The sequence below is a fragment of the Rhinatrema bivittatum genome, chromosome 4 (genome assembly GCF_901001135.1).
Source record: "Rhinatrema bivittatum chromosome 4, aRhiBiv1.1, whole genome shotgun sequence".
Taxonomy (NCBI): domain Eukaryota; kingdom Metazoa; phylum Chordata; class Amphibia; order Gymnophiona; family Rhinatrematidae; genus Rhinatrema; species Rhinatrema bivittatum.
The window spans coordinates 164,247,627-164,261,310 of record NC_042618.1 but is presented as its reverse complement, the minus strand read 5'-3'; the positions used below and the strand labels follow the sequence as shown (position 1 = coordinate 164,261,310).

Sequence of the window (13,684 nt, the reverse complement as noted above, 5' to 3'; positions counted from 1 at the left end):
TCCTTTAAAAAGTTGACAGCCCTAATTGTGACTATTGATAGAGGTTGCAGCAGGCAGGGGAAGCCTTAGACGAGGTAGGAAGTTGGAAAGAGGGAAGAGTGCTGGGGTCAGGAAGGGGGAATACTGAGGTCGAGAATGAAAATGAATAAGTTCATGTCTTCTCTCTTCTTATTTATTTTATTATATTCCACTTTTGGGGTACTTCAAAGCAGATTACATTCAGATACTATAGGTATTTCCCTGTCCCCAAAGGATTTACAATCTAAGGCCTGATTATTAAAGGGTTTCTCCCATTCTGTGTCTATGTGAAAAAGTAAATGAGGTCCTAAGTTAGCAATGGAGGGTGAAGTGATTTGCCCAAGGTCAAGTCCCTTGGGCAAGTCACTATCCCTTGGGCATAAGAAACCCTGTATTATAAATGGGCCAAAATTAGTCCATGTAAGATTTAGAAAATACAGACTAAATACATCCCTGCAATATTTCCCAAAGGCAGGAGACATGGAGGGGGTATTATTATAAATCTGCTAAATTTATAGTCCAAAGTCATTTCAAAATTAGCCAGTTTTTTAAAATGTAAAAAAATCCTTTTTTTTTTTTTTTTTTTTAAATCAAAACCTTGTTTCACAGTTGGCCTTGAATTCTATGCTTTAAAAAAAAAAAATCAATCCTGGCTGCATGACTGGACTGCTTTAGAGGATGACAGAGCTCTTTCCCAAATACTGTACACTCACTTCACTGCATACAAATGGGACCACAGAAACTGCAGCATAAACTAGTGAAAGCAGACGTTTCCTTTGTCCTGTGGTTTCTCCTAACAGTCTCTTTGGTTCTCCTGCAGTGACTGATAATGACCGGGAGCAGCCTCCCCTTCTCATCAGGCCCTGTAATAACACAGGCAATCATTAGCTTAGAGAGCCCCACTGCCCTTACGGGGACTGTTTGCTCAGTGTGTTTATACAAGGATGCACTGCTAGATTAGACTGCTTCCCATTAGCAAACCTGAAAGGTTACATAGCCTCTTGATGACAGTGGCGATACAGAAACCTTGTAACAGAGGGGCTGATAATAAAAGACAGGCAAGTAAATTAAAAAGCAATCATCCGTTTATATAAATCAGCCTTCAGCTGTTCACATTCTGTTTCTGGTTGAGCCAGACAGCAGTGGACTGGCCCCCGCCCGAGGATCTGAATAAGACCAGCCTTAGCAGAAACCAGATTTAGAAAGCCATTTTAAAAAGTATTTGCCCGCGAAAGAGCTATTTACCTGGGTAAGAGGGCTGTCTGAAAACTGACCAGCCTGTTTTACCCACACTTTTGTAAATTCGTTCCCAGGGCAGGGCTAGGCCGGGGAAGGCAGCAACGCTTGTCTTGGCAGAAAAAAGTCGCTGCAGAAAAGGCAGATGCAAATCCCTTGCACCTACTTTTTCCTTGGGCAATTTTCAAAGCCCTCAAGTTAAAGGACCCGTGGACTTTGTCCCTGCTCATGCAGTTTGGAAAATTATTTCCTTAATTATTTAGATTCTTAATCATGAGAATGGCCAAGTAGGAAGAGCTCTGAAGAACTTTTAACAGCATTTCCTCGCCGCAGAAAAGAGAGCAGAAAGGGATACACAGGGGAGCATGTGACTATCCCACGATGCATAGAATGAGATGGAGGGATGTGCCCGGGGTCAGTGTAATTTCTGCCCCGCCCAGTGCGGGATAAGAGGAAGGGCCAGTCGTATCATTGTACATTCATCCGTAGCTGGATATTTCTGGTATATCCATTTCTTTGTCAGTCATTCTCTTAAAATCATGTTCAAAATAATCTGTAATGAAAAAAAAAAATAAACATCTCATCAGAGTCCGTATTTTAAGGTGCACACAAACCCCCCCTCCCATGGGAAGTGAGGAATATATCTCAATGTTAGTTCAGTCCTGGACTTACCCACTCATTGCTCCAACCAACCATGAACCCTAACGCTGACATGTAAAGGAAAATTAGTTTCTTACCTGATAATTTTCGTTCCTGTAGTACCAAGGATCAGTCCAGGACACCTGGGTTGTGACCCCGCACCAGTAGATGGAGACAGACTAAAACTTGTGGGCGGAGCCACATATGCTCCTGTGCCAGTCACAGCCCCTCAGTCATACGTAATGTCAAAGTAGACAAAAAAAGAGAACAATCAAACTAAATAACTAACCTTAACAGGGAGCCATTCAAGGACCCCCAACTGGAACAGAACCCCAAAACGAGGGAACGAAGCAATAACCGGAATAGTTAACAAAGAAATGAGCGGACTCTCCGTTTCTTCAGAACAGTACGGGCGGGATCCTGGACTGATCCTTGGTACTACAGGAACGAAAATTATCAGGTAAGAAACTAATTTTCCTTTCCCTGTACGTACCAGGATCAGTCCAGGACACCTGGGATGTACCAGAGCTAAATTACCGAGGGTGGGAAGAAGAGAGTCCTGCTCGGAGTACCCTCTCTCCAAAACCCCCAGAATCCGCAGCCTGAACATCCAACCGATAGTGTCTAATGAAGGTATGTAAGGACTTCCAGGTAGCTGCCCTACAAATCTCTTGAGGCGAAACCTGAGAAGATTCTGCCCAAGACGCAGCATGAGCTCTTGTCGAATGAGCCCTGAGACCGTTCGGGATAGGCTTCCCTCGTAACACGTACGCTGAGCCGATGGCCTCTTTAAGCCACCGTGCGATTGTCGTCCTGGAAGCCGGGCCCCCTTTCTTTGGACCCGAGAATAGAACAAAGAGATGATCGGACACCCGGAAAGGGTTAGTGACTTCTAGATAACGGAGGAGGACCCTCCGCACATCCAACTTCCGCAATTCTTTCCATTGCGGGTCCGAGTATTCAGCACCTGCGAAAGCAGGGAGCTCAATAGACTGGTTCAAATGAAACGGTGACACCACTTTTGGCAAAAAAGACGGAACCGTCGGGGCGCTGTTGAGCTGCGCTACGAGATGGTCACGTGCTAGCCGTGCTCCTTCCCAGAGCCCTCAATAAGCTTACTTTTGCAAGGTATCTGGATCTGTTTTTTGCACGAAACGATAAAAATCTGGCGGGGATTGCGATACCAATGGCCGCGAAGAAAAAAGCCGCTGATCTTAAACGGTTTTCTTTTAGCAAACTCCCTGATGATTTTCCCCTGGATGATGGCGGCGAGCAGGCCCTACAGCAGCGGGATGAGTTGGAGGAGACGCCCGCGACGGACTCCGGAGCTGATACTACAGCAGACCGGGTGACTAGCGGCCTGCACCCAGACATTCCCACGAGGTCGGAGATCCGGTCCTGGTTCTGCGAGATCCGCATGGACCTTAGGAATCATAAAACGGATCTCCTAGCCAGCATGGCAGAATTAAAGGAAGATTTTAATTCGCTGGGTCACCGCGTGGACGACATGGACGTCAGACTCGATAACCAGAGTGCTCACCTGGCCTCCCTTGCTACCCAACAGACGCAAGCTTCATCTACTGTGGATTTGATGCAAGAAAAAATCGAGGACCTTGAGAACAGGGCTCGGAGGTCCAACCTCCGCATTCGCGGGGTGCCTGAGACTGATTTATTTCTCGACTGCATGCAAACGGCGGTGGCCATCTGCAGGGCTCTCCTCGTAGAACATAGACTGCCTGGGAGCGAGTTACAGCCTGACCCAGTGATTGTGCTGGAGCGAGCACACCGGGCTCTGGGGCAGAGAAGGGACAACCAACCAAGGGATATTGTGCTTAAATTCCTAAATTATCAGCAAAAGGAGGAGGTGTTCGCTATGGCTAGGTCCCACCCCGGGTGGACCTGGCAAGACTGCCATCTTGCTTTTTACAACGACTTGGCGCCCTCCACATTACAAAAGCGCTATCAGCTCAGGGAGGCCACAGCTGCACTACGCCAGGCGGAGGTTAAGTACCGCTGGTCTTTTCCTTTCGCTTTGATGTTTCAGCACAAGGGGATCTCTTATAGGATCAAAACTATGGTGGATGCTGCCTCTATTTTTCAAGAAGCAGGCCTCGCACATTCTTTCTCAACTGAGGCGCACGCTCCTAAGCAGACGCGCACGGACGCCACCCCACGTTGGCAGAGACCGGGAACTGGCAAGGGACGTTTGCGGCGGCAGGCCACCCCAGTCGTGCGAACCCCAGCGGATCAAGGATGACCAGTTTGCTGTAGACAGTAGCACTCAGGTTGGGAGCTAGTACGGCGTACCGGCTGTTGTACTTGCCACTAGTTGGGACTGCCTAATTTTCTTGGCTGCGAGGTTTGGCTGGTTGCCACTTTTCTCACTCTTTGCAAATTTCGTGCCTTATTGCATTTTTGTGTCAACACACCCAGATGTTATGAGTTATCTGTTATATGCTGTTTCTAATATTATATATTGCCTAGTTATGAGGGGCTTTGGGGGGGGGGCTGGTGGTCGGCTGCTGGTGCGGTTCATTTGTACCCCCCGGGGTTGGGGCCCGCGAGCTTCGGTAGCGGACCCTTTTCATGTTCAACCCATCAGAGACAGAGTTTTATTTCATGTCACTTTGGGCTTCCTGGCTTACCCTGCTTTTAGTCAGGGGTCCGGGACCCATCCTCAGCGGTTTTCTCCGTCAGGTTTCTATATTGCCATATGTGGTATTTCAGAGTATTACTGTTCGCTTAAAGGGTCTTTTATGTTTTTCGTATGGTTAGAATAGTTTCCCTAAATGTTAAAGGGCTAAACACATATAGAAAGCGTTTCCTTCTTAAACAGGAACTGCAGCGTCAAAAGGCTGACATAGTATATGTGCAAGAGACGCATCTTAAAACCAAGCATGGGCACCTATTGGGGACTAAATCTTTTCCTCATGTGTATCATGCGGGCTGTGGCGAGGGTGCCAAGTACACTGGGACGGGGATCTTACTTTCAGCCTCCCTGGTCTATGAATATATCTCCCATATTGTGGACCCCAAGGGGCGGTATTTGTTGTTGAAACTTAAGCTGGGTACACAGATATATACTTTGGTTGCGATATACGCACCTAACCAGGCTCGTAGTCCATTTTTGAGGGATATACAGAATTTGCTATTGAATCATGCGGAGGGCTTTATTATCCTGGGTGGCGATTTTAATATCACCTTGCAGCAGGGTTTAGATTCCTCAACGGTACAATCCCATACTCCTCAGTCATTACGCAAACAATTAAAGAATTTAATAACAGATTGGACCCTTATGGACATCTGGCGAGCTCGTCATCCTCACTCCCGGTCATATTCCTTTTATTCACACTCTCATGATAGCTATTCCCGAATAGATTATTTTTTGGTGGATAAGCAATTGGGCAACAAGGTGCGTACCGCTGACCTGGATGTCATATCCTGGTCTGACCACGCACCCATTATTTTGGATCTGGATGTGAGTGATGGTGATAGGGGGGATTGTTTTTGGAGGTTAAATGAGTCACTCCTCCAAGATGTTCCCTTTGTACAGAAACTAGAGTCCCAGCTTTCTGAATACTTTACTATTAATAGTACCCCAGATATCAATCCAGGCACTGTGTGGGATTGCTCTAAAGCGTTTGCTCGGGGTCTCTTAATTTCTAGAGCGGCAGCGTGCAAACGTAGTAAGGAGAAAGCCAGGGGGGCTTTATTACATGCCATTAAACTTCTCTCCCAGGAACATATGAATACCCTTTCCCCTCGGTGCTATCAAAAATTATTAGCAGCAAAATCCGAACTCTATAAACTGGACAATGCTCAATTGCTTTATGCTCTAGAACTCACCAAACAGGCCTATTATGAGGGTGGGGATAAGGCGGGGAGATTGTTGGCGCGCAGTTTGAAAGCCAAGATGGCCCGTAATAATATTTCTAAAATTAAGAGCGCCCAGGGCACCATGCTGACAGCCTCCAAGGAGATACGGGAAGCGTTTTCTAGATTTTATGGTCACTTGTATCTAGCGGACGAGCAGATTTGTCAAGACCACATCCTACAGTATTTAAACGGGGTGTCCTTGCCAAGTCTCAACTCGGCCCAGCTCCAGGATTTAGACGCTCCCATTCTGGAAGCGGAAATTTTATTGGTTATAAAGACCCTTAAACCGGGTAAAGCCCCGGGCCTAGACGGCCTATCAGGTATCTACTACAAGAAATGCGCTCATACGATAGCTGGCCCGTTGGCGCAATTCTTCAATAGCTTACGAGTAGAGGGTTCTATTGCTCCCCAGGCTAATGTGGCTGGTATCACAGTTTTACCTAAGCCAGGGAGGGATCCGACCCAATGTGCCTCCTACCGGCCCATCTCGTTAATAAATGTTGATCTCAAGATCTTAGCGCGAATCCTGGCCCTCCGTCTCAATAAATATCTACCCTCCCTAATCCATAATGATCAAGTGGGGTTTGTTCCACATCGTATGGCCGCTGATAATATCCGTAAGGTCCTGGATCTCCTATGGAGGGTCCATAAGACTAAGGAACCTGCAGTGCTGCTTTCCCTAGACGCTGAAAAAGCGTTCGATCTGGTGCACTGGCCCTTTTTATTCACTACCTTACAAACTATGGCATTTGGACCACACTTTTTACAGTGGATCCAAAAGTTGTATGACCATCCGCAAGCGAGGGTTAAGGTAAATTCTGGGTATGGTCCCCCTTTTAGCATTGGTAGGGGTACTAGGCAGGGATGCCCCCTGTCACCCCTATTATTTGCTTTGTATTTGGAGCCACTTACTACCAGAATTCGCAATTCACCGGCAATTCGGGGAGTTGAAGTGGGGGGCGCTAGGTATAAATTGTCTTTATTCGCAGACGATGTTTTGTTGTTTTTGACAGACCCTCTGTCCTCCCTTCACGGGGTCAAGCAGGAGCTGGACGCCTTTAGTGCTGTGTCTGGCCTTAAGGTCAACCTTGACAAGTCCGAGTTGCTTAATATTAACCTGCCCGCGGAGACTGTGCAGCAGATCAAGGGCCGTTTTCCTTTTAAATGGGCCAAATCCCATATTAAATACTTAGGGGTGCGAATCTCATCTCATATACCGGACCTCTTCCAATTGAATTATTCACCTTTGGTGGATAAGATCACTATTGAAATGAGTCGCTGGAACCGCGGCTCTTATTCATGGCTCGGCAGAATTGCTATTGTTAAGATGACTGTCCTGCCAAAATTCTTATACCTGTTTTCTTCCCTACCAGTGTACATCCCTTCGCCCACCCTTCGTCACTGGCAACGTAAGATTTTTGATTTTATATGGCGCCGACGCCCCCCCAGACTGCCCCGTACTCTTCTTCATATACCAAAACAGCAGGGAGGTATGGGAGTCCCACAATTACTGCGATATTACCAGGCGGCACAACTGCGGGCTCTTTTAGATGTTAATCGCACTACTTCCCCAAAGCAGTGGGCACAACTCGAGCAGGCTATGGTGGGCCCGATGGCGATCACTGCCATGCCGTGGCAGCCGCGCGATGTTTGGAGCCCTGTCCATTGCATTCCTTGGGCCTTGGAGACCACGTTGCGAGTCTGGGGGCAGACCCGCAAGCACCTTCTGGGGGATTTTAAATATGCTTACCAAACGTCCCTGGCTTTCAATACGGGTTTCCCCTCGGGAAGCACTTCCCCTCATTTTTGCTGTTGGCGGGAGAAAGGGATTTTTACTATTGGGCATTTTCTCTCACAAGGATCCTTACTCCCATTGGATCAATTGGCGCTTAAATATAATTTACCCCCTCTAAATTTTTTAGCCCATGCTCAAATTGCTCACTATATTCGTTCCCTGCAACGGAAGGGCCTGCTTCGACCGGGCCGATCCATCATAGAGTCCTATTTTCTGTATAGTGATATTCTCAAGGGCGCTATTTCTAAACTCTACCAACTTTTTTTTCCTCAAGGCATTGAGCACTGCACCTTTGTCAAACAATGGGAGGTGGATTTACAAACGCAGTTGGGGGTTCCCACCTGGGGCGCCATTTTGAAGCTAGCTGGACAGTGCTCGATCTCTGCTAACCTCCAGGAAAACTGTTACAAAATGATCTACCGGTGGTATCTGACCCCTGACAAATTACATAAATTTTACCCTCATATCGAGGACAAATGTTGGCGTGATTGCGGTGCTGTGGGCACTTATTTGCATATTTGGTGGCACTGCCCTAAATTGGCTCCTTTATGGCGGGAGCTTTTTGCCTGGTTGGGTGGTCTATTGGACATAGTCATGAGCCCTACTGTTACCACAGCACTGCTACAGGTTTTTCCTGACACTGTGCCCAAGAAGTATCATAGAGTCTGCGCTCAGGTGTTTGTAGCTGCCCGCAGCCTCATAGCGGCCAAATGGAAATCGGGGGACGTCCCCTCCCTTAAGGAGATCAAGGGGAAACTTCACCTGTATTATCGGTTGGCTTACTTGACAGCCTCCAGACACCACCGGCTTCCCTCCTTTACCGTTTCCTGGAAACCTTTTGCGATTGCATTAGGCTTGACATAATCCTTTTTAACCTCTGGATTCGTTACTGGAAGGTGTTCATCCCAATCTCGAGCTGATTAGCTTCCTGCAGTATATAAGTGTTTTGCCCTACTCCATTTTTCAGTGACTGATGCTCTGTACCACTTATGATATTAATTCCATAACTCGTATTATGTTTGCAGTCTACCTTTTGGTATACTCACCGACCTGTGTAAGGTGCTCTGACGGTCTCTATGTTGAACTTTGCTACTCTGTCAGGGGGGAAGGGGTGGGGAGGGGGGGGGAGGGGGATATCGCTCAGGGGATTTTGTAGGGGTCAATGTACTCCTACCCTTTTGAGTTGTTCTACTGTTTGCTTCTTATGTGGCTGTGTATTTTGTTATAAATTGAATAAAAATTGTCAAATTAAAAAAAAAAAAAAAAGACGGAACCGTCCGCAGGGAAACTCCCGCATCTGAAATCCGCAGGAATGGCTCCCGACAAGACAAAGCCTGTAATTCCGAGACTCTCCGAGCCGAGGTAATCGCAACCAGGAAAACGGTCTTTAAAGTAAGATCCTTAAGAGTAGACCGTTTTAAGGGTTCGAACGGAGCCGCAGACAAAGAAGAAAGGACCCAATTAAGATTCCAGGAAGAACATGGATGATGTAGTGGTGGGCGAAGATGTTTAGCCCCCCGAAGAAAACGAGAGATATCGGGATGCAGGGCCAGAGAGGAACTGCAAACCTTACCCCGCAAACAACCAATCGCTGCCACCTGTACACGAAGGGTACTACATGAAAGCCCTTTGGCTAGGCCGGCCTGAAGAAAGGCCAGAATATCAGAGACGGAAGCGGAAATGGGATCTAGCCCTCGGCTGACACACCACTCCTCAAAAACTACCCAGACATGTACATAAGCCAAGGACGTAGACTGCTTTCTTGACCGCAGTAACGTGGCAATCACCGCATCTGAATAGCCTTTTTTCTTTAGACGTTGCCTCTCAAAAGCCATGCCGCGAGACAAAAGTGATCCGCATCCTCCAAACAAACGGGGCCCTGACGAAGGAGCCCCGGAAACCCCTGTAGCTGAAGGGGAGCATCCACCGACAGCTGAACGAGATCCGCAAACCAAGGGCGCCGTGGCCACTCCGGTGCTACCATGATCACGTTGGACGGGTGCAACTCTATGCGCCTTAAGATCTTGCCTATCATTGGCCACGGAGGGAATACGTACAGCAACACGTTGGTTGGCCAAGGAAGAACCAGCGCATCGACGCCCTCGGCTCCTCGCTCTCGACGTCGACTGTAAAACCGAGGAGCCTTCGCGTTGTGCCACGTGGCCATCAGGTCCATGTGGGGCAGCCCCCACCGATCGCAAATGAGACGAAAGGCATCGTCCGTCAGCTCCCATTCCCCGGGGTCGAGATGGTGTCGACTGAGGAAGTCCGCCTGAACATTGTCGACCCCGGCAATGTGAGACGCTGCTATGGAGTTGAGATGGCGCTCTGCCCAGCTCATCAGAAGCTTTGCCTCTTCCGCCACAAGTGGACTTCTTGTCCCCCCTTGGCGATTGATGTATGATACTGTTGTTGCATTGTCCGACAACACACGGACCGCCTTCCCTTGGACCAACGGGAGGAAGGCTTGCAGAGCCAGGCGCACCGCTCTGGTTTCCAGACGGTTGATGGACCACTGCGACTGGATGGAGGACCACCGGCCCTGTACCGACTTGTCTAGGCAGACCGCTCCCCAACCGGAGAGACTGGCATCCGTCGTCACCACTGTCCAGTCGGGGACCAACAGAGACACTCCGCAAGTGAGATGAACCGGATCGAGCCACCAGTGAAGACTCTCCCGCGCCTGAGTCGTGAGTGGAAGTGGTAGGTGGAACTCTTCTGACACCGGCTTCCATCGGGAGAGCAACGCATATTGTAATGGTCGTAGATGAGCAAAAGCCCAAGGAACCAACGCCAGTGTGGACGCCATAGATCCCAGAACCGTCAGATAATCGCAAACCAGCAGCAGCTGAAGACTTAATAATCGTCGCACTTGACACTGAAGCTTGCGTGCACGATCCGTGGACAGAAATACCTTGCCCTGCTTCGTGTCGAATAGAGCTCCCAGGTATTCCAAGGACTGGGTAGGAACAAGCTGACTCTTGTTGAGATTGACAACCCAACCTAAGGTCTGCAACAACTGGAGGACTCTGGCTACCGCCTGACGGCAAGAGGTCTCAGACTTGGCCCGAATCAGCCAATCGTCCAAGTAGGGGTGCACCAGGAACCCCTCTCGTCGAAGGTGGGCCGCCACCACTACCATCACCTTTGTAAATGTTCTCGGAGCCGTGGCGAGGCCGAAGGGAAGAGCCCGAAATTGGTAGTGTCTGCCCAAGATGCAAAATCTGAGAAACCTCTGGAAAGACGGCTGAATTCCGACGTGGAGGTACGCCTCCGTGAGGTCTAAGGAGGCCATGAATTCGCCTGGACGAACCGAGGCAATCACTGACCGAATCGTTTCCATCTTGAAGTGTGGAATACGCAGACATTTGTTTACTCCTTTGAGATCCAAAATTGGTCGGGACGTGCCATCCTTCTTCGGCACGATGAAGTAAATGGAATAACGACCTGTGCCTTGCTGATTGGGAGGAACGGGGACGATTGCTCCTAAATCTTCCAGGCGCCGGAGGGTGCTTAGCACTGCCGTCGTCTTTTTGGGGCACTTGCAGGGCGACATCAGGAACTTGTCTGCTGGAGTCCGTACAAAATCTAACGCGTAACCGTGCCTTATGACGTTGAGGACCCACTGATCGGACGTTATTTTGGCCCATTCCTTGAAGAACAAGGACAACCTCGCCCCTACGTTTGGAACGGAGGCCTGCGGCTGCCGCAAGGAATGGACCTGCCGTATCTCATTGAGAGGCTTTGGGCCCCGTGCTGGACGGGGTGCCTCCCTGTCTGCCGTAACGTTTCCCCCGAAAGGACTGTGTCCACGAAGAAGACCGGGAAGAAGTCGAGCGATAAGACGGACCCGAGGACCTCTGTGGACGAGATCTCTTGTTACCTCGAAACCGGGATCTGGCCGAATAAGAAGACCGGGTTCTGGACCTGTCTTCTGGGAGTTTAAAAGCTCTGTTCTCTCCAAGAGAAAGCATCAGATCATCCAATTCTTTACCGAATAACAACTTTCCCTTGAAGGGCAGGGCTCCAAGGTGAGCCTTGGAGGATCCATCAGCCGCCCAATTGCGAAGCCAAAGCAAGCGGCGTGCCGAGACAGCAGAGACCATGGATCTAGCCGAAGTACGTAGTAGATCATAAAGAGCATCCGCACCATAAGCAATGGCGGCCTCTAGGCGGTCCGCCTGTGTGGCCTCTTCAGGAGAAAGACCTTCATTGGCCTGTAAAACTTGGGTCCATCGCAAACTAGCCCGCATGGCATAGTTGCTGCAGATAGCAGCCCGGACGCCCAATGCTGAGACCTCAAAGATCTTCTTGAGCTGTACCTCCAGCTTCCTGTCCTGTATGTCTCTAAGGGCTGTAGCTCCAGTGACCGGAATCGTGGAACGTTTCGTTACCGCCGACACTGCTGAATCCACCTTTGGAAGCCGAAGAAGTTCAAGTGCGTCCTCCGGTAGGGGGTAGAGCTTATCCATTGCTTTGGTTACCTTCAGTCCCAGCTCAGGAGTGTCCCACTCCCGAAACAAAATGTCCGACGCTGAAAAATGGAATGGGAAGGCTACCGCTGGACCAGTGAGTCCCAGCAGGACTGGGTCCATAGTGGCTCCGGGGCGAGAGACTGTCGGTGGGGCTTCAAGCCCTAACTCGTTGAGAATTGCCGGGATAAGCGGGGACAGCTCGTCCCTTCGGAAAAGGCGTACAACCTTTGGGTCGTCCCCATCACCAGCTTGCGAAGGTTTGCCCGGCCCCGACTGGGCAGAATTGTCCCCTGACGCACCATCGGCCCCCTTCAGGGGCTCATCGGGCGGATCCACCTCATCTTGTGAGGTGGAGTCGGTATCTGTATCTTGCGGGACACCTCTTGGTGTTCGTTTTACTGTGGCAGGGTCATCCCGGGATTTTTTCTTCCTCGGGGTATCCTTTTTGGAGTGGCAATGCAGCTCCTTGCGCCTGCGGCCCTTGTATTTTAAAACTTTGCGCAGCAGGAGGGCAAAATCCGCCGAAAAAGAGGACTCCGAGTCTGAGGTGACTGTGTCATTGCCATCCTCATCCGGGGACTCAGCCCCTTCGATGGAAGCCCCCCCCGAAGGCCGTTGCTGAGGCGACAACGCGGGAGGCACGGTAGAATCCCCTGCAGGTTCCCTCCTAACTTCCTGAACCGAAGCCAAGATGGCCGCCGCTCCGGCACTGAGCGGGAAGGGATCAGCTGGGGTGACAGACGCGGCGGGAGCGCGCGACGGCGACCGCACCGACCGGGAACGGACCCCCCTGCCTGTTCTAGACGGTCCCTCCCCGCCCGGAACACAGGCGGAACAGATTCCCTCACGGGAAAGCCGCGCGCGCGCCGAGCCACAAGCGCGGCAAATTGTACCCCGAGGCATCGTTTTAGTCACGGCGGGAACGTGAAGAAAATAAAAGATAAAAGAAAAATTTCTTTAAAACGCCGAAAAACTCCCCTCCCTTCAACGAACCGAGGACCTTTTCCCCCCGGCGAAAAAGAAAACGGAGAGCCGGCTCAAAACAAAGAAAAATAAAATACACTTTTTTTTTTTTTTAAATCAAACCTGCCGCTGTCCAGGGTCCTGGGGCTCCTGCTCCTGTTGGGGGTGAGTGAACCGGGCTCCCCGGTGTCACCCCCGACGCTGCTGCTTTGGTAGTTCGGGTCCTCGACCCTCAGCAGCGGCCTCAACCAGGGGGGGATGGTCCTCTCAGAACCTTCCCACCCCCCTGGGAGGAAGGACGGACAGTTTGTTTTTTTTTTTTAAACTATTCTAACCAGAAATAGTATAACAAAATTAACTTAACAATAAACTGGACTCAAAAGAAATAATATAACCCTGACTAAATAAGCAACAGTCTTCAGGGCACCTAGAGGCTGTGACTACACCTGCACCACCTACTGGAGACAGAGTAAGACTGAGGGGCTGTGACTGGCACAGGAGCATATGTGGCTCCGCCCACAAGTTTTAGTCTGTCTCCATCTACTGGTGCGGGGTCACAACCCAGGTGTCCTGGACTGATCCTGGTACGTACAGGGAAAGACCTCCATTACACTTTTCTGCAGACCAAAGGCAAAAAGTGTCTGATCCCAGAGAAGATGCTGTAAGGAATAATACTCAACCA

At 49.8% G+C, this 13,684-nt stretch overlaps 1 protein-coding gene across 2 annotated transcripts in view; it reads right to left on the bottom strand.

Moving 5' to 3' along the window:
- Positions 1–309: 309 nt before the first annotated feature.
- AFMID (arylformamidase) overlaps positions 310–13,684 on the bottom strand; it is a 50,551-nt gene continuing 37,176 nt past the window's right edge. For both annotated transcript variants that reach the window (XM_029599128.1, XM_029599127.1), the window contains one exon: positions 310–1,807. In XM_029599128.1, coding sequence (XP_029454988.1) covers positions 1,778–1,807 — 30 coding nt within the window. In that variant the 3' untranslated portion in view covers positions 310–1,777. The remainder of the gene's footprint in view (positions 1,808–13,684) is intronic.